Below are 26,512 nucleotides of genomic sequence, written 5' to 3'. Positions count from 1 at the left end.
CCTGAAGACTTGGCTATTCCAACAAATGGGCTGATTTAGATTCTTGGGCGTTATTATTTATTATCATTCGATCTTAACTGGTTTTAATTGGATTTTTATTGTATGTTTTTATCTGTTTATTTGTTTTTACCTGTGTTCACCGCCCTGAGTCCTTTCGGGAGAAGGGCGGCATATAAATACTTGCAAATAAATAAAATAAATAAATATCAGAAGCAGGTTATAATAAACCTTTCCCCATTAGTTTGCAATAAAGCCAGGTATCCTTAAACAACATATATGGGACACTGATTTTTGAATTGATGTGAATCTCGATTCACATTCACATCACACTTGCCGCAATTGGAGTCTTTTCCAATGGAAATGTACCAACTTCCTGCCATATTTCTATCACCACCATGAAAGCCAGAGGGCTTTCACCCTGGCCAGGCTGGATGCATGAACTTCTGCCTTCCTATTAGGATGATTTATTATTTTATTTTATTTTATTTATTTATTTATTATTCATATTTCTATGCTGCCCACTCTCTGTGGACTCTGGGCAGCTTACACCAAAGACAGTATACTAAATAGCATATTGCCCCCAACAATCTGGGTCCTCATTTCCCTATTATCAACATATATATCCTTGTCAGTATAAATCAATGGGGACTTTGAGCCATATGTTTTCACACTGACATCTCTAAGGTGGTTTGTAACCAATTATATCCTCCACAACCACCATGTTTGAATGAGCAGCCCTCCCATCAACCATTTCATGAGATTATTCACAGCCCAAAGACACAAAAAAATGGAGTTCTCAGGTCTTAAAATATGGATATATTGACGCACTAACTTGTGTTTCAATGTTTTAGTCTTATAAACAACAGCAACCACTATCATGGTTAATCTAAGAAGAGAAGCATTATTTGACTCAATCTTCCAGGGCAAAGAGATGATACAGAAATCAGAAATTTTTCCATTGAATGACGACAATGCTTCCAAATTTATTTAGATGTTTGAACGTTCTTTTCAAATTGGCCCATCTCTGAATCATGCTCTGTATCAGGAGTCTTGGCAGCTCTGCATTATTATATTAATGCTAGCTGAGAAGATAGTTTGATAACAGATATTACATATACTCACTAATAAACCAAGAATTTTAAGTTCTAAAATACACACCAAAATTGGCTTTTCTGCAAACCCGAGCTGATTTTTAAAGCCTGTCACGATCTGAATATCAGATCGATTTTGTAAATGATGACGTAACCATTTGCAGTTTTATGTCTGCAATTCAATGACTGCTTATCCATGGGTGACACATTTTTCATTATATTTTGGTTGAAATTTCAAAGGTCAGCTTCTATCTGCAGATGGGCTTATCCATGATTATCCATGGTATCTTGCACACGTTTATCAATAGTGGAACTCAAGCCGCATTCCTATACCAGTGTTGTGGTCCGCTGGCGGCCTGCAGAGTCGGACAGTTGGGGAGGAACATGGGCCAGTCCTGGAGTCTGGGGAAGGCTCGGATGAGGGCTCTGCATCAGAGGCAGAGAGGGGCCAGGGCCATCTGGGAGTTATGTGTGGACTCCAGAGCCTCCAGATTCAGACATCAGTGAGGCAGAGGAACAGGGGGAGTCTATTCTAGTGCATGCATGCGCAGAGCTGCAAGAAGGCAAGAACAGTTAAAACAAAAGGGCCGACTCAGGAGTAGGGCTTGGAGATGATTGGCCCCTCCCACAAGACATAAAGGAGGAGCAAAGGCACGTGAACCTTTGCAGGAAGCAATGTTGTTCATTCTGGCTGGTTTAAATTCTGCAGCTCCGTTTTGACTCTGTGTTCCGTGTGGCCTTGCAAAGCTAATTGCCAATTAGGTCTTTGGCAGCGTGTCAAGGGAGATAAAGGTGGGTGCTTATCAGCCTTATCCCGAAAGGACTGGGGCAGACTTCTGTCGGACTCTTTACAACTATTTGTGACTCGTCTGTGAATGAACAGAATGAGAATGAACAGTCTGTGAATGAACAGAATACACAGCCCTTGAAATAAAAAGAGGATTTTGGGGACTAATTGTGTGCTTTTTACTGTCTCAGGAAGCCTGTGTCAGACCAATTTTACCTGGCAGTAACCTCTGTGTCGTTTATGTTCATATAAATATGCACAGGACTGCTGTGTTTAACAATTTCTAATATTAAAAGTTTCATACCTAGACAAAATTCCAGATGGCCTCTACATGTCAGTAAAGGTACATCCAATTCTAACTCTTGGGCGCCATCTAACAACCATTCAAATTCTGCAGCCCAGATATGCCTTTCTAGGCCATACAGTGGAAGTCAGCCTTGCTGTTTATATATTTTATTTATATATATAAAAAACATTTATAGAACTGCACATGTTTCAAAACAAACTCTGAATGGCAAATAACCAATAAAATGGTCTAAAACAATATAAAGTGGTAGAAAAATCACTAGCAAGAAAAAAATAATAAAATCAGAAAATCTGGTGCTGCAGCCAGCCTTCTTTAATGCACTCTCGTTCTCATCCCATCTCATCTCTTCTGGGGGAAGAGCCAGGTTTTAAGTGCTGTCTGGAAGGATGAAAGGACAGGGACCTATAGGATCCTAGGGGTGACGGGGTCCATAGGACAGGGGCTGCAACCAGAGGTGGGTTTCACATACTGTAGCTACGGGTTCGGCGAGCACCAGAAATGTGAGCGCACGTGCGTGCAGCATCAAACAACACGGCAATTCGCACATGCGCGTGCAGTCTGCACATGTTTCAAAAACACAGTGATATAGGACGGGATTGTGCCCGGGAGGGTGGGCGCCCACCGCCCACCCGCAGGTCGCCACTACCAGCTCACCCAAACCGGTCCAAACCAGTGGTGAAATCCAATTTTTTTTACTACTGGTTCTGTGGGCGTGGCTTGGTGGGCATGGCAGGGGAAGGTTACTGCAAAATCTCCATTCCCACCCCACTCCAGGGGATGGATACTGCAAAATCCCCATTCCCACCCCACTCCAGGGGAAGGATACTGCAAAATCCCCATTCCCACCCCACTCCAGGGGAAGGATATTGCAAAATCTCCATTCACTCTGGGGCCAGCCAGAGGTGGTATTTGCCGGTTCTCTGAACTGCTCAAAATTTCCACTACTGGTTCTCCAGAACTAGTCAGAACCTGCTGGATTTCACCCCTGGTCCAAACTGGCTGAATACCACCTCTGGCTGCAATGGGAAAGACATGCTTCCAAAAGCACACAAGACGACAGTATTTGAGGGAAGGGGCCTGCAGGTGTCCCCTACCCTGTGGGATGCACAGGTGAACTCAGGGAGATCATGCCTTGTAAAGCTTGAGAAGTTATAGTCAGAACCCTGATTGGCACCCAAAATAACACATCTTATAGAAAGAAGGCAAAGTGCCTCTGTATTATATGCACAATTGTATGCACGTAAGCTCCTGATTAGCTTGATGGAGCTCAAGGGTGGAGCCAGTGAAGAGATTCTCATCCTCTCCTACATTTTATCTACAAAAAGCAATTTCAGCCCTGAATAATGAAGCTACCGTGAGAGAAGCTCTGAGAGGTTTATTTAAGTGCTAATAAATTATACCATCAAGACTTTTGTTTAAAGGGAATATATATTCTGATCAATAGAGCCAAAGATTGCAGCTCAAATGAACAGGACTTGGAGGCTGAAAGGATGATCTAAAGCAGACTAAACCTTTCTTAGTTCAAGCAGCATAGTATCCTTCAAAAAAGATGAGAGAGATAATGGGGAAAAACATCACACATCACGCAAGGATGGATACGAATCCTATTCTCAAACTGCAAATAGCACAAGGACTGTTGTGTGAATGAAAAACCGTTCTATGTACTTACAGTACATGTATTTACATGTAGTAAAAAGAGAAGTCATACCTGAGGGTACAAGGTCTCCAAGTGATTGGCTGCTGTTTGGACAATGTTAATTCCTTCTTCATTTGTGGATACCGAGCAAGCAAGATTAGCCACCTGAACAAGGGCGAAGAAAAACACTGTGAGTAAATTTTAATACAATCACAGAAAACCTTAGATGATCTTTTGTCCTCCGATTGCTTGGGTTATAATCAAAGCCCTTGATATCAGACTGATTTGATGAGATGCATTTTATTAGGAATAGTCATCATTTAATGACTGCCTTGGTTAGTGGCCATTCAAAGTTACAACAGCATTGGAAAAAAAATAAAGTTATAATTGGTCCATGGTGTCCAGTGGTGGGTTCTATTTATCTTTACTACCGGTTCGTAATGGGATTGTGCACGCGCGCTTGCTCCGCTTCTGCGCATGCACAGATCGCCTATGATGACATCCGGGGCGGTGGGTGGAGCCTCCCATCGGTTTTACTACCGGTTCTTGCAAACCAGTCCAAACCGGGGGCAACCCACCACTAATGGTGTCCCCATTTAAGTGAATCTTAAATAAAGCCGGCTCCTGTAAGAAAAACCAACAGCCACTTTTTAATTAAGAATCCATTCAAGTTGTCGCAGAAGAACTTGTTATCATGAACAAAGCTCACTGCAGTCTAATAGTGAAATCACCTTATCACAGGATTTGTAATCTGTAAATCTGGATTGATGATTCAGTAGACCCCAGAAACCTTTTATGCACTTGTTTTGCCTTTCAATTCTTCTTTATGCTGGCAGGTGTAAACACTGTAGAATGTTGTACCTGAACAGGATATCTGTTGTACTGCCGGAGTGAGAAGTGTTGCATGCAAAGACTAGCGAAGAATTATGTTATATTCTGCCAGTATTGTATTGTACTTTCCTTAGGTTGAAAAACCTTTGTCTCAATAGAGACCGTCAACTTCTATTGAATAAAAATCCTTTCAGTTTATTAAAAACTGTTAAGATAATTTGCTGAAAAGGGTAAAGAAAGAAATGGCAACAGTGAAGAGAATGTGGCAAATGTAATTATAGCTTCAAAACATCTGCAATTTCACATTGGTAGCATCTTCTCTTATTGTTATAATCGGATTCAATATCGCATGCAAACCCATTCCCCTCTGTCACTAAAGATACTATTAGAGACACAATCAAAAAGTAAAATGCTCAATTACTTGCATATGCAACATTTAGAACATACAAATCTAAAATGTATTGTGAGATCATTGACTCATTTAAAAATGTATCCACTGAAAATATTCTAATTGGAAAGTATCTGAAATATTATCAGTCAAATGCAATTAGTTGAATACAACCAAGCAAATACAAGTGCCATCAAGATTATTTAAATGGCAAGCAAAGATACCTGAATGTATTTTAAAGATAAAAAGAAACAAGTAAGTAAGGACATATCATCAAACATGGGAATATGTAAAATATTTCAGATAGGGAATATTATAGAGAAATGCAAAATATTCTATTTTCGCCCTAAATATTCTTGGAATATCATAAACCACATCCTGTTCTGGAAGATTTCCTTTTAAAAACCTGCAAAAAATATACAAGAGTTTTATTTTAGCTTAGTTACAAACCTAAACTGATTCTCTGAAAGGAACATGCACACATCCAAATGATTCTTCTAGTCAATTATCTAAGAATATATAGCCATGATGGCAAACCTATGGCACGCGTGCCCAAAGTGGCATGCGAAGCCATGTCGCCCGGCACACACAGCCTTGCCTGTTTGTCTTCCAGGTTTCTGGCACGCGACAATCAGCTGTCCTTTGTGCGTGTGGCAGTGCTGAAAACCAATGTGCGCATGGGCACCAGCCAGCTGATTGTCAGATGCGCATGTGTGCCAGAACCTGGAAGTTCAGCTTTTCCAGAGCATGATCGCTTTGCGTGTGCGGCAGTGCCAAAAACCAGCTTGCGCATGCGCGCCAGCTGATTGATCGTTGGGCATGCATGCATGCTAGAACCTAGAAATTTGGCTTTTCCAGAGCGCGGCCCCGATAAGCATGCATACGACGTTTCCGCACGACCTTTTCGGCACTCGGTGCCAAAAAGGTTCTCCATCACTGAAATATAGCATGCATCTCATTCAATTGCTTTTCATAGAACCGGTACTTGGAATGTCGATATAGCAAAAGTGAGTAAACTTGAGTAAAAAATTGTTGGGAGTTAGATCTATCATTTGCTGTCCTGTGAAGGCAAAGAATAACAAAAGTTAAATAGAACCTTAAAGGCTGACCATTTTTATTATCACATACAATTTTCACTATTCCATTCACTTCTTCAAATGAAGGGAACAAATTTGTATAAAGAAGATTTTAGAAGTAAATATCAAGGCGGTGATAAGGATGTGAATAGGAGTCAGTGTAAATTGTTGGATCATCCTGAGGAGCAGCAAATAGTAACAATTAGACAGTAGATGTAAATAAAGTAGTAGTATGTACAGTACATTGTCTTGGTCAGATATTTTTCCCTCATAAAGAAAAATGGGGCCCCAAATGCGATGCCTCTCTGCAGATGATACAGGACTGATCTCTCTCTCACACGCACACACACAAAATGGAAGAAGAATGGACTCAACAAAATTCTACAAATCAATATGCTGACAAAGAACAAGCTATTATCTCCCCAAAATTTAAAGAATGTATCATATACTGGAAAATCTACTGGTCCAAATAGGAAAGGAGGGGTTACAGAGGGTGGTGAGGACAGCACAAAACATTGTGGGCTGTCCCGTGATAACCACTAGACAACATCGCTAGGGCTCGCTGCCTTAGAAGAGTGAGGAAAATCCTCAGGGATGACTCACACCCTGGTCAGCACGTCTTTATTCTCCTTCCTTCAGGAAGGAGATAGAGAAGCATAGGCGGCCGCACAAATAAGCTGAAGAACAGTTTTTAGCTGTGGGCTGTCAGACTCCTGAATGGAAAATAACTCTACAACAACATAGTACGATTGACTTGCGGGGTCGGCACGATGTGCAATAAGTTCACAAGGTGCCATAGGACTGAGTGTTTGTTAGTAGGATTCACTGAGCTAGGGATTTTCTTTTTTCTTTTTTGTCTTTCACTGTGAGTTGTATTGTGTCGGGGGGGTGCACAAAGGGAGGCTCAGCCAATCTCATTGTACACATGTTGTACTCTGACAATAAAGGTTTGAATTGAATTGAAAGTCTTTGAGAACAAAAAATATTGGGTGTTTTTTTTTTAAGGGATAGGAGATTTGATGCCTTCAATGATGACTTTGACAAGCCACTGCCAGTTAACAGTAAACAATGATGGACTGCATAAATACAGTGATTATGGCAGAGTAAGATGGCTTAATCTATTACACAAATTGGGAAGGTCAAAAATTTTGTCGCTTTTATAACTTAAAAATTAGAAATCTCATTTATATGGAAATATCCTCTTAACTTGCCACAGACATTCCAAAATGTCATTATTGTATTATTTTTATGCTGCTGTTTTAGATATGCTAGAATTGCATTTGCAATTTTTTAATCTCATTTCTTTATAAAAATAACCTTAGAATAGCTTAGAGAATGTTTTAAAATATGAGGCAAAGGAAAGAGCAATTCAAGCATCTGAAAACATGTTCTTATAATACAACAAAGATAAGTGATTAAGTGCCATATGCATAGTAAATCTTCTTCACCATTTTATGGTGTTACTTGAACAATTCCTAGATTCCTGGGTCAAAATCAAATTTCCAAAGAATACTAGTCAGCGAAGCAATTATTTATCCTGGTTTGTGTTGTGGGGGGGTGGGGAAAAGGAGGAGGAGGAGGAGGAGGAAGAGGAGGAGGAGGAGGAGGAAGCGGAGGAGATTTTGATGATGATCAATAGCTACCTCTAGCTCTGAAGCTACAAGCTATAGTTCATCATTACTCATGTAGGTTACATGCTATTAAGAGTTCCTCTTTCCCACAGGAGTTTTCCACTGAAGCATTCAGAAAATGTCTCTGTACAAAATATAAGGCATAAGTAGATAAAAACAGGAAGAGATGTTCAATCAGGTCCTGAGCTAAGTAGAGTTTTATAACTCCAAACCAGCACTTTGAATGGGCCCAGAAACCAACTGGAAGTTACAGAGGCAATAATGGGGGCCTCTGTAATACACTCTTATACGTCGTACCATTTTCTTCTCTCCAATTGTCTTCAACACTTCAAAATTCTTGCCACACTGAGAAGATTCTCAAATTAAATCCTGCTGAAAGCAAATGAAATTTTCTTGAGTTCCATGAGTGCTGAGATGGTTTTTATTCTTATATATTTCATTGAAATGACCAAAGCAAGATGTGGATGCAGTATTCCAGATGTGGTCTTACTAAGGATTTGTAAAATGGTACTAATACTTCACATGATTTTGATTCTATGCCTCTGTTTATACAACCAAAGATTGCATTAGGTGTTTTTGGCTGCTGCTGCACTGCTGGTTCATGTTTAAGTTATCATCCACTAGGACTCCAGGTATCTGTCTGTCTGTCTGTCTGTCTGTCTGTCTGTCTGTCTGTCTATCATGAATTCATAATGATCTATGGCAGCTGGCACAATCTCTCTCTATCTTTCATCTATCTATCTATCTATCTATCTATCTATCTATCTATCTATCTATCTATCTATCTATCTATCTATCTTGCACACATCCACACAAAGACAGACATGCACATAAACAAGGCTATAAATATGCATTAACCCAAGCACTTTATAAACTAAAATTGATTCCTCACCTCTGAATATCTTACAAACTAAAGTTTAGCACATTTATCTGGTACACAATTCTTGTCAGCCCATTCCAACACTTCTCTATTTCCTTCTTTCCCATCACTGGCAAATATATATATATATATATATATATATATATATATATATATATATATATATATATATATATATATATATATATGTGTGTGTTTATGTAAGTTTTATATATATATAAAGTCAGTGACCTTTCTTGTCACATCTTGGATGGCACATTATCTGAGCTGAAACAATAGTTTAAAAATAATTAGAAAAACAGCAATTAGTTTATTAGCAATGTTGGCTATAACATCAGGATATCAGGAAGAAAGAGAAATCGGAAGGGTCAAAGAGGTTATATGTGCAAAATAGTTTCTCCTCTAATTAATAACTGAGAAGTAAATGGAACCATTGCAACAAATTGTGGACGGGGAAAAAATAAATATAGATCTTGGAGTTTTCTACCTACAGCATTTGGCTTTTCTATACTTTTCTGTTATCTGTCCAGTCAGTCAACTAGAGGTAAACTTTAAATTATTGTAGTTGCCATGTCAAGGACAGACTCAGTAATTGAAAACTCATTCTTGAAAGCAATTGGATTTTTTGTTACAAGTTGCTAGGTAGATTTTCCTATACTGAAACTATAAAAAGGCCTCACTTATACTCCAAGAAGGTGCAAATGAGTTATAAAGCCTGAATATTGCCTACAAACTAGTTAATTACATGGGTGCCAGGTAGTTTTCCAGCTCTTCTTTAAGTCATAGATGTAAACCAGAGGTTTACATAATTTAACAACCCGTTCACCCCAGCACCAAAAATGTGAGCACGTGTGCGCCTTCCGCATATGAGCGCGGCCTTCTGGACATGCGTTTTGCTCGCGCGTTTGCATGAATGCACACGGCTTAAAAAACGCAGCTAAATAGGATGGCATAGCGCCGGGGCAGGGGGGCAGGCCCACCTACAGGTCACAACTACCGGTTCGCCCGAACCGATACGAACCAGCTGAATCCCACCACTGATGTAAATACTAAGATAAATACTAAAATAGGTTTTCAAAAATAGGGGGAAATGTAAAATTCTGTCCTGCATCCATGGCTAGTATGTTTTAGCTTTGTATTGAGTTCCTCCAGCAATGGTTCTAGCATGATTTTCTAGAGTGAGAGGGATATCAATTTTTGTCCAAATTTCTGCCACTGCTCATCAGGCAAAGGGTGCACTCAACCCTCCTTGAATTATGACCACAATTGAGCCCAACGTTTCTGTTGCTAAGCAAGACAGTTATTACGTGAGATTTGCTCCATTTTACAATCTTTCTTTCCACAGTTGTTAAGTGAATCATTGCAGCTGTCAAGTTAGCAACATGGTTGCGTTAATCTGGCTCCCCCATTGGCATTGCTTGTCAGAAGGTCACAAAAGGGGATCACATGACCTGGGGATATGGCAATCGTCATAAACGTGAGTTGGTCGCCAAGCATCTGAATTTTGATCACGTGACCATAGAGATGCTGCAATAGTCATAAGTGTAAAAAAACGTTCATAAATTCACTTTTTTCCAGTGCCATTGTAACTTTAAATGGTAACTAAATGAACTGTTGTAAGTGGAGGACTACCTGTACTGGAAAATGAAAGATGTGTCTGGAGGTCTGACACCAACCAACGTTAGGGCTTTGCATGCTCTCAAGTCAGTTACAGGGATCCAAAGCTTTTTTATTCAATTGGTATGGAACGTAATATTCCTGCTCAACTATCTCTACATGTGATTTGGAAAAAGACCTTCTTCTTAAATTTATAGAGAATGTCTTTTTAGAACATGGAACATAGATTCTAGGGCTGGAAGGGACCTCAGAGGTTATCATAAATTACATCGGGCAGAGTTGCCTTGCTGTCAGGGTTTCGACCTAATTAAAACATGAGTTTCAAGCCAAGCTTCAAAGGAAATCCAGTTATTTATTAGGAGCAACATGTCGGCACGTACCCAAGTGAAGCCAACTCTGCCCCACGTAATTTACGGCCCAATTATGACCCTGTTTTCCCCCTCCTCCCAGGGTGTGTCATAAATCACATTCTCCAATGGAGCACTTTCACGGGCTGTAGAGTAGGCTGTAGATCACGCCCCTCCAGCTGTTCCAAATAACCTGGGATACAGCCTTGAGAAAGATATGTGTGGATGTGCTTCTGGTTGTGGCTGCCATGCTGCTCCATCAGTTTTCTCCCTCCTGCCTATGGCAACTCGAGAGCAGGCCAGGGATGCTTTGCGAGATGATAATATTGAAGTCTGATTGTGATTTTCCTCCCCTCTCCTTTGTACCTCATTGAGTCAAAAATGAGCCACCCGATTCTCTTCCCAACACTATCCTTTTCCCAAGGCTTAAGGAACATTTCTGCACATTTTGTTTGTGTAACAGTTTCTGATATTTGCCTCAAGGCCATCTCCACAACTCTGGGACTAAGTTCCAGTTATATAGCCAGGAGCTTTGTGGACAATACACTGAATGTAGATCAGTGGTGGGTTTCAAAAATTTTCACTACCAGTTCGGTAGGTGTGGCTAGGTGGGGGAGGCATGTGATTGAGTGGGTGTAGCCAACTTGACATCACTCATCCCCACACCCACTCAATCACATGAGCCCCCCCAGCCATTCTCACAGGAAAAGGTAGGAAAATTTCCACCTATCTACCCCCACCCTCCCTTCGCCAGTCACCCCTGTTTCCCCTCCTTTAGCAGCCCCGGCCCTAGCCCTGCTTCCTCCCCCCTCACCACCTCTTTGTTCGGGCTGCTTACCTTCCACGGCAGCTGGTCGAGAGTCTGGAAGGCAAGCTGACCGGAGTTTTCGGTGGCCCCCAGCCAGCCGCTGCTGCTGGAAAGCAGCTGGCAAAGAAGCCGCAGGCCACCGAAAAGTACTAGAGGTCATGGAAAGAGCTGCTGCCATCGCCGCCATGTTCTTCGCGCATGCGCATCCCATTGGACTTGCAAGGCAATGGGATGCACGTACATAAAGAACATTGTGGTGATGAAGATGGTGGGCGTGGTGAGTGAGCAGCAACCGGGGGACCAGTTCAGGGGCGTGAGCAGACGGCCAATGCTACTGGTTCGGTGACCTTGGCCAAATTTCTGCCAACGGTTCGTGTGAACCGGTGCGAACCGGTTGAATACCACCTCTGATGTGGATCCAGATCCATGTGGCATCAAACATGATATCCACTTTTCTGAAGCCTGTCTGATGTTATCTGATTCATCTTTGATTCTATATGAAGGATTGCCAAGAAGAAGAAAAAAATCTTAAACAAAATCTTGCTCGTTCCTATTCAAAGTGTCTGCTGTCCTTTGTCATCACTCTGTGATCTAGGAAGCAAAAAAAAAAAAAAAAGCATCTATCCACACTGACTGAGTATATACTGTGTACTTTAAAAAAGGAATAATAGGTAACTTTAGGTTATATTTTATCTCATTTGGAGAGAAGGTAGCATCTAGGGAAAGGCTGAGTTAACAGTTAGGGGCATTCATTTGAAAACCTGGAGCTATTCCCAGGAAGAATTCCTCTGAGCATAGAAGGAACACTGCCAAGTTTGGTAAGTGTAAAATTTTGTCCTGTGCCAGATAAAACAAGAAGAATTTCACTAAATTGCAGTGGGATTATAACAATGCTGGTGACCCTGGTGTTTACATGATGCCAATGAAGCCTGTGTTTCACAAGTGGTGTTCTTTTCCTAGCTGATAAGGAGATCAGCCAGAAATATAGATGCTAAGATTAATGGTTGCTAATATACTGTATATAATAAAAGAGATCAAATCTCAACAATATAATAACTGACGTTCATGTATCTTCCTGGATTTGCTTAAGTGGTATATACAATTAACAGGAAAAAAAATAAATATCACTGTTTATGCCTTTTACAAAGCAAAGCAATAAACTGATAGAACTGTATAATATACTGATTACAGATTAACAGAGTTGGAAGGAACCTTGTAGGTCATCTAGTCCAACCCCCTGCCCAAGCCGGAGACCCTACACCATTTCTGACAAATGGCAGTCCAATCTCTTCTTGAAAGCCACCAGTGATGAGGCTCCCACAACTTCCGAAGGCAACTTCTGTTCCATGGGTTGATTGTTCTCACTGTCAGAAAATTTCTCCTTATTTCTAGGTTGAATCTCTCCTTGATCAGTTTCCATCCATTATTCTTTATCTGGCCTTCAGGTGCTTTGGAAAAAAGCTTGACCCATTCCTCTCTGTGGCAACCCTCAAGTATTGGAAGACTGCTATCATGTCTCCCCTGGTCCTTCTCTTCACTAGATTAACCATGCCCAGTTCCTCTAACTGTTCATTGTATGTTTTAGTCTCCAGTCCCCTAATCATCCTGGTTGCTCTTCTCTGCACTTTTTCTAAAGTCTCAACATCTTTTTATATATTTTTTAATATTTATATTTATTATTAAATTAATATATGTATTAATTTATACTATAAATTAATGTTTCTCAGCCTTGGTTATTTTAAGATGGGTGGACTTCAACTCCCAGAATTCTCCAAGCTGGCTTCACACATGTTCAAGTAGCCAAGGCTGAAAGAGTTCTATAAATGATTCGCAGTCACTCTCTTGACATTTGGATATCCACTGAACCCTCCCACTTCATAGACATCCTGGTTGAGGACATTTATATTTTTACATTGAAAATTTAGCAGGACATTGTTGATCACCAATCATCTAAATTAAATTTTAGTAATTATATGCTCTCTAACTTCATATGACATAAGTGCATGTTATTGCTGCAGTCCATGATGAGTATAATTGAGTTGGAATGTAGCTAGAGGTTTAGCATGCAAAGACCCCTTACTGTTTTTACTGTAACACACTTTTTTATTTTTTTATTTTCATTTTCCCCTTCTATAGTAAAGGTTTGTTGTTGTTGTTAGTTGCAAAGTTGTGTCCGACCCATCGCGACCCCATGGACAACGTTCCTCCAGGCCTTCCTGTCCTCTACCATCCTCTGGAGTCCATTTAAGCTCATGCCGACTGCTTCAGTGACTCCATCCAGCCACCTCATTCTCTGTCATCCCCTTCTTCTTTTCTTCTTCTTAGGCTCTTCTCCAGTGAGTCCTTCCTTCTCATTAGGTGGCCAAAGTATTTGAATTTCATCTTCAGGATCTGGCCTTCTAAAGAGCAATCAGGGTTGATATCCTCTAGGACTGACCGGTGTGATCGCCTTGCAGTCCAAGGGACTTGTAGGAGTCTTCTCCAGCACCATAGTTCAAAGGCCTCAATTCTTTGGTGCTTAGCCTTTCTTATGGCCCAACTTTCTAGTAAAGGTTGTGATCAGGTAATCAAAATTCTGGCTTTTTTATGCACATTGGGGTTTTTTGTTTTTTTTACTTTTCTCTGCAAAAGCTCTTGCAAACAGACCTTTTTGAATGTTTTAAAAATGTAAAATTAAAACTATCACTAAAGCAAAAAAAAAAAAAAAAGTGACCCAAACTGTCCAAATATTTCCAAAGACAATAGCATAGAAATCACTAATGATCTTATGGCAGCTAGCACAATCTCTTTCTCGTCTACCTGCCTGCCTGCCTGCCTGCCTGCCTCTCTATCTATCTATCTATCTATCTATCTATCTATCTATCTATCTATCTATCTATCTATCATCTATCTATCATCTATCTATCTATCTATCTATCTATCTATCTATCTATCATCTATCTATTATCTATCTATCTATCATCTATCTATCTATCATCTATCTATCTATCTTTTATCTATCTATCTATCTATCTATCTATCTATCATCTATCAATCATCTATCATCTATCTATCTGTCATCTATCATCTATCAATCATCTATCATCTATCTATCTGTCATCTATCATCTATCTATCTATCTATCTATCTATCTATCTATCTATCTATCTATCATCTATCTATCATCTATCATCTATAATCTATTCATACGGCTGCCCAATGCATAGTGCAACATCAGACAAAAATCGTATCAGGTCTGAGGCCATTCACTTATCTACCCAAAGAAATCCCCTATGGTAATAGCCTGATATAATGAGATGATTGTATGGTTCATTGATGTTCTGTTTGTAATAATTTTGATTATAAATATTGTTTATATGCAAGGTACTATTTCTCTTCAGCTGCAGTTCAGAATAAACAACAGCAATAAACTCTCATTTTCATTTTACGCCCCCTGATGTTGGATTCTTTGCAGTATTATCCACAGAGTGATTCATCACCTCCCCAACATTCCCTTTCATGTGATTAAAAAAAGAGATCAAAACATCTTTCAGAAGTTTAATGAAATAGTCACCCTATGGCTATCATCAGCACATTTCCACTTGGTTCACTATAGGCAGCTCTGGATTTCCTTTCTGATTCAGATCTCCAGCACTCTAGTTAAGCCAATCCTGAAAATTTACAGAACTTCACATTTGGAAGATGCTTGGGTTCAAAGTGAGAAAGCATCCTTCCAAATGAAATATGAGGAACGAACGAAGAAAAACACTTCAGATGCCTATGTCAACTTGCAAAGTATCCCTGGCCTGCTCTCGAGTGCCATAGGCCAGGAGGGATGGGGAACTGGCGAAACTGCACAGCAGCCAAAGTCAGATGCACATTCCATGCTTATCTCTCTTAAGGCTGTATCCCAGGATTACCTGCAGCAGCCGGAAGGGAGTGACTTCTACAACCCGCAAAATTGCTCCATAGGTGAATGTGATTGATGACACACCCTGGGGGGAGGGGGAAAACAGGATCATAATTGGAATGTAAATTACATAGGGTCAGAGCTGGCTTCACTTGGGAACGTGCCGATATGAAGCTCCTAATAAATAATTGGATTTCTTTTGAAGCTTGGCTCAAGACTTGTGATTTAATTAGGGCATGCATCGGAACCCTTGCAGCCTATGTCTAGACATGGATTATCAACTTTATTAAATTTGCTTCAATTGCATAGATTCTATAAGATCTTATTTTGTCATGTTAATATAAACAAGAATGTTTTATAGATAGCAAAACTGATGATGTTTCTAGAGGGGATAAAAATAAGAAAATGTGATGAAGTTTTAGAGACATAAACTGTGTGGCCATATAGCAATATATTCGCATATTATTGCTCCTGAGGTTAAAAAAAAAAAGATTTAAGGTATAATAGACACTTCCCCTTATAAATAGTAGTTCTATTTTTCTTCTGAAGTTAGTTACCTAGAAATGAACTTACAAACTGAAAGGAGGATGTATTTCATTTAGGGCTTTCAAATGCAACAGTGCTGAACTGAGAAAATGCTTTTACTATTTCTCAGAGGCAGAATACAATTGGCACAGTGGTGAAATCCAATTTTTTTTTACTACTAGTTCTGTAGGCATGGCTTGGGCGTGGTGTGGCTTGGTGGGCGTGGCTTGTGGGCGTGGCAGGGGAAGGATACTGCAAAATCTCCATTCCCACCCCACTCTGGAGCCAGCCAGAGGTAGTATTTGCCAGTTCTCTGAATTACTCAAAATTTCTGCTACCAATTCTCCGAACTGCTCAAAATTTCCGCTACTGGTTCTCTAGAACCTGTCAGAACCTGCTGGATTTCACCCCTGAATTGGCAGTATTAAGAAAATCATATTCTACAACTTTAAAAAAGAAAAGAAAAAGAAAATCTGTATTTCTATCACTTTACAATAGGACACATAAGTAAACAAATAGTTCTCTGTGTGTATTATTTAATAAAATATGTGAGTGAGAGTCACTTCAGAAAGTAGTATTTATTGTGAATTTATACTTTCTGATCATTTATTGCATTCAACTGATAAAACCGGATTCTACCATTCTGCAACCTGTCTATTTTACAGTCCTGCCCTAAGGCACCTTTTCAGTAGTTTGTGCATTATTTATACGAAGAGGCTAGAAATTATTACAATGCAATTGTACAAATTCAGCACTGGGATCAGGGAGCACAGTGAATTCAGGCAATAACTTACCTAACAAAATGTGGAGTGTGAAAACTTTGTTATAGACTGTATATAAAAGTTCAAGTCGTTCCTGAATGTATCTAGAAAGCCAATTTAGTACAATGAAGATGGACCTTATAACTGAAGTTTTGATAGGCATTAGCAAAAGTTATTTAGAATTTAAAAAAAAAAAAGCTAGAGAACAATGGTAAAAGCTTGGACTGTGACGGCTGTAGGAGACTGAAATTCTATTGCTGAAAGCTGCATAGATCAAGTGAAAGAAAAAGTGGCGCAAATTTCGGTCCATGGTTTTCAACTTGCATTTCCGATTCATAAACTAGAAAGTTTGATGGGGAGCAGCAGAGCCTGAGAAAAAACAGACTTAATTGCCTAATTATGATCACTTTCCTCCGCATGGGAAATAAATTGCATGTCATATAAAATTTGAGAAATACGTCCCGTGTATGAACTGTGCACAATTTGTAAAATGTGCTTTTGTTAAGATAACAATGAGAGGTTTAGAGATTTGAAAACTTGATTCATGTATATGCCAAGAAAATTTACAATCTCCTCAATGTCTCCTTTTAAATAGAAGACAAATGACTCCTATTGAAGGCCTGGGATAGCAATTAAAAATGATAGTCAGCTCAGTGCTTAAAGTGGCTGCTATCTCATTTTATCTAATATTAGGGCCAAGACTGAGTTATTTGGAGTTTAAATCAGCCTTAATGTATTGGATCATATACAGTCCATATTGTTTGGAGAAACATTGACTTTAATCTGGTCCAGGTAAGTGGTCTGAATTAAGAAATACATATCTGATTTCTTTTATCAGAGTTCAAACGTACTTTGAAAATGCAAATCATCTGCAAGTGTAGGAAGTTAAAACCCATCCCTCTCCTAGGAAAATGAAATATTTTAGGAAATAGTAAAAGGTGAGAATATTTTCCCTAAAAGGAAGGCAGAAACTCAGCCCCCCACCTTTGTTAATGGGCCATTAAGGCCTGAGCCAGTCCATTCTATGTAACAAAGATCTACTTCTTTCAGACAGAGACATTTAATTGCCCTTTATTGCATCACCCAACAAGATTCAACCAAACTTAGCACACAGACAACCTACAAAGCTAGCCATGACCTCTGTCAGCAACCAATCAGGTTACTCTTCCTGTGCCTCAGGAAGTTCAAAGCCAGAGAGGGTATAAAACCCAGGGACTCTCAGCATCTCTTCCCCTTTTTTCGCCCAAGACCTCCAAGGCATGTGATCCTCTTCATCAATAAACCTTCTTTCCAAGCAACCTCCATTATTCAGAGTCTTTCTCCCCACTTGGAACTGAACCCAGATGGACATTTCTTCCAACACAAGCTTCAGTAATAAAATTCAAGAAGCCCAGGGAAAAAAGATAGGTCGAAATAATAATAGATACAGCAATCAGCTTTAGAACTGACAATGAAGATATTAAAGTCACTGATAGAGTTTGCTTTTAGGATCAACTATCAATAGTAAAGGAACCAGCAGTCAAGAAATGCACCACAGACTAATATTTGACAGAGTAGACATGAAGACCTTGGAAAATATATGCAGATGTTAGGTTATGTGTCTATACCTACAAAGAATTGTGCAGGCAATGATTTTCTCCATGTCATTCTATGGAAGTGAAATTGGACTTTGAAGAAGCAAGCGTGAAAGTTTAAGTTTACTGTATTGTCATTGCACCTTGTACAACGAAATTAAATGCCATCTTCAGTGTACATAAGAAAACTATAAAAGAAATAAAACAAAAACACACATCCTTCACATTCTACACAATTGAATTGAAAACCCCTGATACTGCATTATTTATTTTATTTTTATTTATTTATTTATTTATTTATTTATTTATTTTATTAAATTTCTATACCGCCCTTCTCCCGAAGGACTCAGGGCGGTGAACAGCCAGAAGATAAAACACAGAAATACAAAATTTAAAATAAATTAAAACAAATTAAATAATTTAGGCTGAATTTTAAACTACCCCATAATTAAACAGATTAAAATTTATGTTTAAAATTTAAATTTAAAAGAGGAGATGATTTAGGCCAGGCATTAATATTGCACCATACAGTAGAATTTAACATAGTTACTGTTCTGGGATAGAAGCTGTTTTTCAGCCTATTTGTCCTTGTTTTTATTGTCCTGTACCATCTGCCAGATGGTAATAGTTCAAAAAAAAAAAGATGCCCAGGATGAGATGGATCTTTAAGAATGTTTTGAACTTTCTTAAGGCAGCAGGAGCTGTAAAGCTCTTCCAAGGAGGGGAGAGGGCAATCAATGATCCTCTGGGCAATGATGTTAACCCTCTGGAGCGAAACAGTATTGACACTTCTGAACGTTGGTGCTGGAGAAGACTCCTGAGGCTACCATGGATAACCAAGAAAACAAACAAATGGATCATTGGGGGGGAAAAAACAACAAACAAAACTTAAGGCACAAATGACTCAAATTAAAACTCAAATTATCTTACTTTAAACACATCACACAAATTCCTAGATTCTGAAGAAGTCTACAATCTAGAGAAAGGTGGAAGGAAAGGGAAAAAAGAATGACCAACAGCAAGATGGATGGATTCAATTATAGTGGTGATGGATGCACCCATTGGAAGACATGAAAGACCAGGTAGGATCAGATCATCCTGAAGGAAATTTATTTATGTGGCTGCTAAGAGAAGCACTGACTTGATAGCACATAATCAGCCAATCAATTAGACATTTTCCTGCAGAAAAGCTACAGCCATTATACATTAATACCATTTAAAATGTAGAAGACAACAATCAATTGCTTCCCCATCCCTCCCCAATGAGTGGGCATCAAGGGCAAATGACCGCAATACATGATAATATTATCACACAAAAGGCATGACTTATGCTCTTGTGTCAGACATCAGGACACAAGCACATCAGGACAGAATTTCTGTGATGACACCAATCATGAACTTGTCCCTTTGATGTCACTGCTGTGTCACCATCTCTCAGAAAAAAAGGGGGGGAAAAATTAACCAGCTTTACCGACGGCTAAGCATCAGATACATTTGTGTTTTTGCAGCTCTTCTAGGAAAAACACTGAAGGATTTCTGAATGTATTTTCCAAAGCTTACAAAAATAATAATGCTGCAAATAATATCATACATAGAGGCACAGCTCAACCAAGGTTGCACCATTTTTTTATGATGAATGTGCTAATTTAGATTGTTTATATTACAATGTAGCACAAGTAGAATATTTTTGGCTCCATACACTTCTGTATATGTTTGGAAAATAAAGCGTACATGGAACTTGCTCACCACAATACTGTATATTTAGCTGTTCCTTGTTTATCACTGCAGTATAAAACTAAAATAAAAGTTGCATTAAAATGTGAATGGCAGGCTTTTCACTTTCACTTTTATCCCAAGGCTTCTGCTTCTTCTCCTGTCAAATATTGGGTGCAGCATCATTCATTTTTTCTCAGAGAGACAATGTGCAAGCATATTTATTCTGTAAGGCTTATTTACTTATTTTATTTTTATTGTTTACTTAAGGTATATGTAGACATGTATTCTTGAAATAATCCATTTTAAGGAAGAAAAAAATGGAAACTGAAACATTATAAACAGTATAGGAGCCGCGGTGGTGCAGTGGTTAGAATGCAGTACTGCAGGCTACTTCTGCTGATCACCGGCTCCCAGCAGTTTGGCAGTTCGAATCTCATCAGGCTCAAGGTTGACTCAGCCTTCCATCCAGAGGTGGTATTCAGCCAGTTCGGACCAGTTTGCCCAAACCAGTAGCGGAAATCGCACACACTCACATTTGCGAACCGGTAGGGAAAGTAAATGAATACCACCCCTGCTTCCATCCTTCCAAGGTCGGTAAAGTGAGGACCCAGATTGTTGGGGGCAATATGCTGACTCTGTGAACTGCTTAGAGAGGGCTGTAAAAGCACTGTGAAGTGGTATATAAGTCTAAGGGCTATTGCTATTATTTATTTGATAAAGATTATCAAAGTATTTGGCTTCCATAATAAGGCTGATTTTTTTTAAAAAAAAATGTAATTGGGATATTCAGAATAAGCAAAAGAAAGTCATTTCTCATATAACGATTTTTCTAATTATTTAGGAACCGATGGCCACCAAATAGGCATCCTAAGTTAAGTGAGCAAATCAGTGGTTAATAAATTGATTAACATTGTGCTAGTTCACAACCAGAATTTCATGTCATTTATTTCCAGTTGTTGGAGAGATCTATTTTTTTTCAAGCCCTCTGAGGAACTTTCCAGAAACATCTTCCTCTCTTGGTTTGATCTAGTTAAATCTTTTCAAAGATTTCATAACTCTGAGGAAAATTCTGGTCCTATCACACATAGTATGTGTAAGTTCATTTTAAATTATTGATAACCTGAGATGAATTTTGTAAATGATGTTCTGCTGTCACCTTTATTTTAATAAATCCAGAATATTTTTTTCACTTATGGGGACATTCATACTTTTTGCTCAAAAAAATCCATTTCCCTCCCAAAAGTTTAATCAGAGCTGTTTCCATGTCCATTTATTTGAGGAATGCTATAAGATTGTTTTTTTGTTTTTTCCAAATCACAAAAAGGGCAGTTCTTGAGATGTGAACAGTCAGGAAATCAATAGACATTTCTCTCTTATCTCTGCGGGTAACAGTAAAGCTAGCAACCAGTCACAGCGATGAATTCAGTAAGGAATTGTACCTTCATAGCAAGGAATTACAACAAATGTGAGACAACTAAGAACCCATTCACTGGAAGAATAGTGTGTAATCCTTTTAGCTTCACTTACGTCAAGGAGTATTTTCTCTTCCCTCCAATGGTAAGATGAAACCAAACATAAGAAAACAGATGTAGAATAACAAATTGAGCTGCATTCCTGAAAAGGCAATATTGGTCTAAAAGAAACAAATCTATGATTTGTGATACCACCAGTCTTGGCAGTTCTTCAACACTGTCAAACTATTTACTAAGTCTACACTACTATTAATCTTCTCATTGTTCCCACCACCCATCTCCTTCCACTTATGACTGTTGCTTAGTTGCTTGTATCCTTACAATTTACATTGATATTGTTTCCGGATTGCTTATTTGTATCTTATTACTATCATTAAGTGTTGTACCTTATGATTCTTGATCATTATGTATCTTTTCTTTTATGTACATTGAGAGCGTATGCACCAAGACAAATCCCTTGTGTGTCCAATCACATTTGGCCAATAAAAAATTCTATTCTATTCTATTTTTTTTAGGTGGGGAAGGGTATAAGGCTGGCAAAATGTTCTCTGGTGTCCTTTCAACCAATTCACAGCAGCCATTGATGATTATTCTTGACAACTGCCAAGAGCTAATATCAGGTCTTTAAATTCTTAGAGAAACACTGCATTATCCGGACTCAGTTGTGGCCAGCAAAGCCTTCTTACCATCCACATGTCTTACCCACTATTTTCATTTTGCTTAATATCCTAATTGTATACTCAGAGGGCAGTCAAGGGTAGTTACTGTAAATTCCTTCCTGAAAAAGAAAGATCTGGCCGCTAGAACACAACTCCCAATCTCATCTAAACTGTATTCCTGCTCATTAGATTTCTTTATGCCTAGATAGGATAATTTGGAAAAGTGTTAGGTATCAGTTCATGTAAATATATAACTAAAATATAGTTCTAATGCTATTCAGCCAATACCGATGACCAGTCTGTGTCAGAACATAATCCAAATGCTGTTATATGCTATATGCTATATGCTATATGCTATATGCTATATGTATATGTATATGTATATGTATATGTATATGTATATGTATATGTATATGTATATGTATATGTATATGTATATGTATATGTATATGTATATGTATATGTATATGTATATGTATTGTGTGTGCTTTAATTGGGATTTGTATAACTGAAAGCACAGTTTGTTTGTTGCCAAGGACTATGGAGTTCCATCCATCCACATATAGATTTCCTTGGCCCAAGTATCCGTTTCACTAAGATTTTTTTCATTTTACCAAAGTTAGAATTAATTTAGTTTTTGGATAAATACAGCCCTTTTTCCACTTGCTAGGTTCGATTTCTATTATTTTTCTATGTGTACTGTAGCCTGCACTAAATTTTAATTTGGAATTACCTTGGGGATCCCTTTAAAGGTTGAAGAAGAAAGATGACTATTTCAATAAACAAATAAATAATGCAAAAGGACATATTGGCCATTCGTTAAATTAATTTTCTTTCCAGAGATTCCACATGATGTATATTATGTTATTTTTTTGCATATTTATGTGGTGCTAAAGGGCAGGAATACAATGGAGATTCTTTGGGGAATATTGGCCATTCTGATGATCACTGTCATGGCAAAGAATTCTGATTTGAGACGCTGAGCTTGTTGATCGAAACATCAGCAATTATGTTACCTTCCTACCAAAGATGGTCCCTATTTTTCTACTTGCATTTTTTATGTGCTTTCGAACTGCTAGGTCGGCAGAAGCTGGGACAAGTAATGGGAGTTGGGACAAAGTAATGTTATGCGGCACTAGGGATTCAAACTACTGAACTGCCGACCTTTCGATCGACAAGCTCAGCGCCTTAGCCACTGAGCCACTGTGTCCCTAGTACTATGGTGCAAAACCAGGTCACCTGATAATTAACTTGAAGGTCATAGTGTTCACAAGTTGCATCAATGCCATCTTATATAAAACATCTCTTTTTCATTGACCCCACTGATGATTGCTATAAATCATTATATGCTTCTCTGTTTTCATTACATTCATATGAAATCCTGAAAAGATACGTGGTCAGCATTACAAGAGAAGATAGAAAGATCTGCACATGGATTAGAGAACAAACAAAAGTATACAATACCATCAAGAGAGTAAAAGAATTGAAATGGAAGTGGGCTGGTAACCTAGCAAGAAGAACTGATGGCAAGTGCACCAAGACAGTCATAGAATGGATCACTGGTGGGATTCAAATAATTTAACAACTGTTTCTCTGCCCTAATGACCAGGTGGGTGGGCGTGGCCATGGTGGGTGTGACCAGGGGGTGTGACAGGCAGCACTCGGCCTTCTGCACCCCCCTGGGAGCAAAAACAGGCCACGAGGGGGTCCCACCCCCCACGCTCCATTTTGGGCCTAATACACCTCCCTGCAGCCTCCTGGGAGCAAAAATGGGCCATGGGAGGGCCACACCGCACCCCCCCCCCCGTGCTCTGTTTTGGGCCTAGTAGGCCTCCCTGCACTTACCAGGGAGCCAAAATGGGGTGTGTGGGGACTCCTGGAAGGGGCGGGGCCATCTAGCAATTTAACTACAGATTCATCCGAACCGGCTGAATCCTACCACTGGAATGGTTCCCACTTGATAAAAAGCATTCATGAAACAAGATAGATCAATGACATCCTTATAGCTGGGCCTTCCAAATCACATGTATTTCTCCAACTCAGTCTTTACTTGTGCTTTAGACTTCGTATAACATTCTAAACGCATGATCAAAAGGCCAATCGTAATCCTGTTGACATTTTCTGATTCCTGCTCAGAGAGCAACTTGCATAAGTAGATAGAATCACAAGATATAGGCAGGTGCCATTTAAAGATTAATGCTGAGTAGGTGACAGATTCCATGCTGCTGAAAAATAATTTTAGCCTGATTCACAGATTCTGATCAAAGAATTATGTTTAAACCCAGCCGTAGGTCTTGCTTTGTGGTTTATATTACACAATGTAAATGAACAGGCTGGCAAGTTCAGGGTGTAGACAAACTTTCCCACATTCTCAAATCTTAAATTTAAAAGAATGATTTGAAGAACCTGTTGCAAAATTCTTCACTTTAATATTTGCCCTTAATCCAATTACTGCAATAAAAGTAGGTACATTGCAAATTCTGAATACATTGAACGTATATTTCTACAAGGATGCGGTGGCTCAGTGGCTAAGACGTTGAGCTTGTCGAACGAAAGGTCGGCAGTTCAGCGGTTCAAATCTCTAGCGCCACATAATGGGGTGAGCTCCCGTTACTTATCCCAGCTTCTGCCAACCTAGCAATTCGAAAGCACGTAAAAATGCAAGTAGAAAAATAGGGACAACCTTTGATGAGAAGGTAACAGCGTTCCGTGCACCTTTGGCATTTAGACATGCTGGCCACAGGACCACAGAGATGTCTTCAGACAGCGCTGGCTCTTTGGCTTTGAAACGGAAATGGGCACTGCCCCCTAGAATCGGGAACAACTAGCACATATATGTGAGGGGAACCTTTACCTTTACTTTATATTGCTATGAAAGCTACAATGACTACCCCTTTCTGTTTCTGAACATATAAAGATGATAGAAACTATTACAGTTTAATTTTAAACAAATCCTGTTTTGTTAGAAGCTGTAACAAATTGGTCATGTTTAAACAATAAGCCACATATTTCTGAAGTAATCAAAGTTGTCTGGTATTCTATTTGGTGATTTAAAAATTGAACATTTGTGTGTGCTTGCATATGTATTCATACATGTATAATTTTTTAATACTGGATATACAAACACACACACACATATATTCAGTGTATCCTTTTTTATGTATCTATATTTAGACACATAAATATAGATAATATAAGTCTAAATAAATTTATTTACAATAATATGTGTATCAAATTAAACTTACTTACAATTAATATAGTAATCTTGATATGAAACCTAATAAATGCTACAAAGACAAGGAATTGAATTTTTAATGTAATATGCCTAAGACTTTTTAAGTACCACGACTGTACTTTACTTTCCATTTTCAGCTTCTCCATGAGAACTGCTCAAGAAAGAGATGTCATCAAATAAATACAGAGCTATTAAACTAAAATCTCATTTGGTTTGTCATTTTATTGCAAAGGATATTGACTGTAAATATTAATGTTCATATTACCAGATAAGGTAAAATATATCATTGGAAAAGCCAGGCAAAAATTGAAAGCTATACCGTCACTTTGTAGAAATGATTTCAAACATTTCCTCAATTAACATTAAGGAAAGTAAATTTTATGGTACAATCCTAGAAATGTTTTCCTAAAAGTTATGTTCCAGAAAATGCCCTGGGGCAAATTTCAAGTATCTTGTTGCAGAATTGTACAGAAGACTATTGAGAAAGGATTTCACAGATCACGAATGTTCCACCAACCGCCCCACACACATACACAACCAGTGGTGAGAGTCCACTGGTGTAACAACCAGTTCGCTGAACGCGCTCCAAAAACATGCTCCGTGCATGCGAGCTCTAAACAGCTCTTTTTTAAAAAAAAAAAAATATTTTATTAAGTTTGTAAAATACATTAAGTATCATTTCTATTTACATTGGAAGTGCAGTGTTTATACATATATACATATACACAAGATATGCACCTGGTATTTCTTAAGCTACTTATTCCTTTTATTAGGCACATCTTTTTCTCCGTTTTTTATTTTATCGTTCATCCATTCATACCACCTTCCCCAAACAGTATGGTATTCTGAGTTTTCATCCTCATTTATTTCATGTGTTAGTTTGCTCATCTCTGCGCACTCCAGTATTTTCCTAATTATATGTTCTTCTGTTGGCAGATCTTTCTCTTTCCAGTATTGTGCGTATGCCAGTCTCACAGCAGTGGTGATATGTATAATTAAATAAATCTTTTTCTTTCCATAATTCCTCTTTACTATTCCCAGGAGAAATATTTCAGGTGTCAATTCAATATCTTCTCCAATTATTTCTTGTAACCATCTCCAAATCTTGCTCCAATACCTTTTCGCATCAGGGCATGTCCACCACATGTGGAAGAAGGTGCCCTAAACAGCTGTAAAACTTACCATCTACTGCAGACTCAGTGAGTAAAACAGCTGAGGTGCAGCAATCCACTTTGCCACACCAATCAGCTGGGCTTCAAACAAAGGAAATATAGGTCAGTAT

The 26,512-nt window shown here is 38.8% G+C and overlaps 1 protein-coding gene across 3 annotated transcripts in view; it reads right to left on the bottom strand.

Moving 5' to 3' along the window:
- CTNNA3 (catenin alpha 3) overlaps nt 1-26,512 on the bottom strand; it is a 954,378-nt gene that overhangs the window by 383,256 nt on the left and 544,610 nt on the right. For all 3 annotated transcript variants that reach the window (XM_070945838.1, XM_070945840.1, XM_070945839.1), the window contains one exon: nt 3,894-3,986. In XM_070945838.1, coding sequence (XP_070801939.1) covers nt 3,894-3,986 — 93 coding nt within the window. The remainder of the gene's footprint in view (nt 1-3,893; nt 3,987-26,512) is intronic.

Source organism: Pituophis catenifer, unplaced genomic scaffold (genome assembly GCF_029215685.1).
Source record: "Pituophis catenifer annectens isolate HBS135680 unplaced genomic scaffold, rPitCat1.0.hap2 SCAF_6, whole genome shotgun sequence".
Lineage (NCBI taxonomy): Eukaryota > Metazoa > Chordata > Lepidosauria > Squamata > Colubridae > Pituophis > Pituophis catenifer.
Note: the sequence above shows the minus strand (reverse complement) of the source record. Positions and strands in the feature narration are given on the sequence as shown.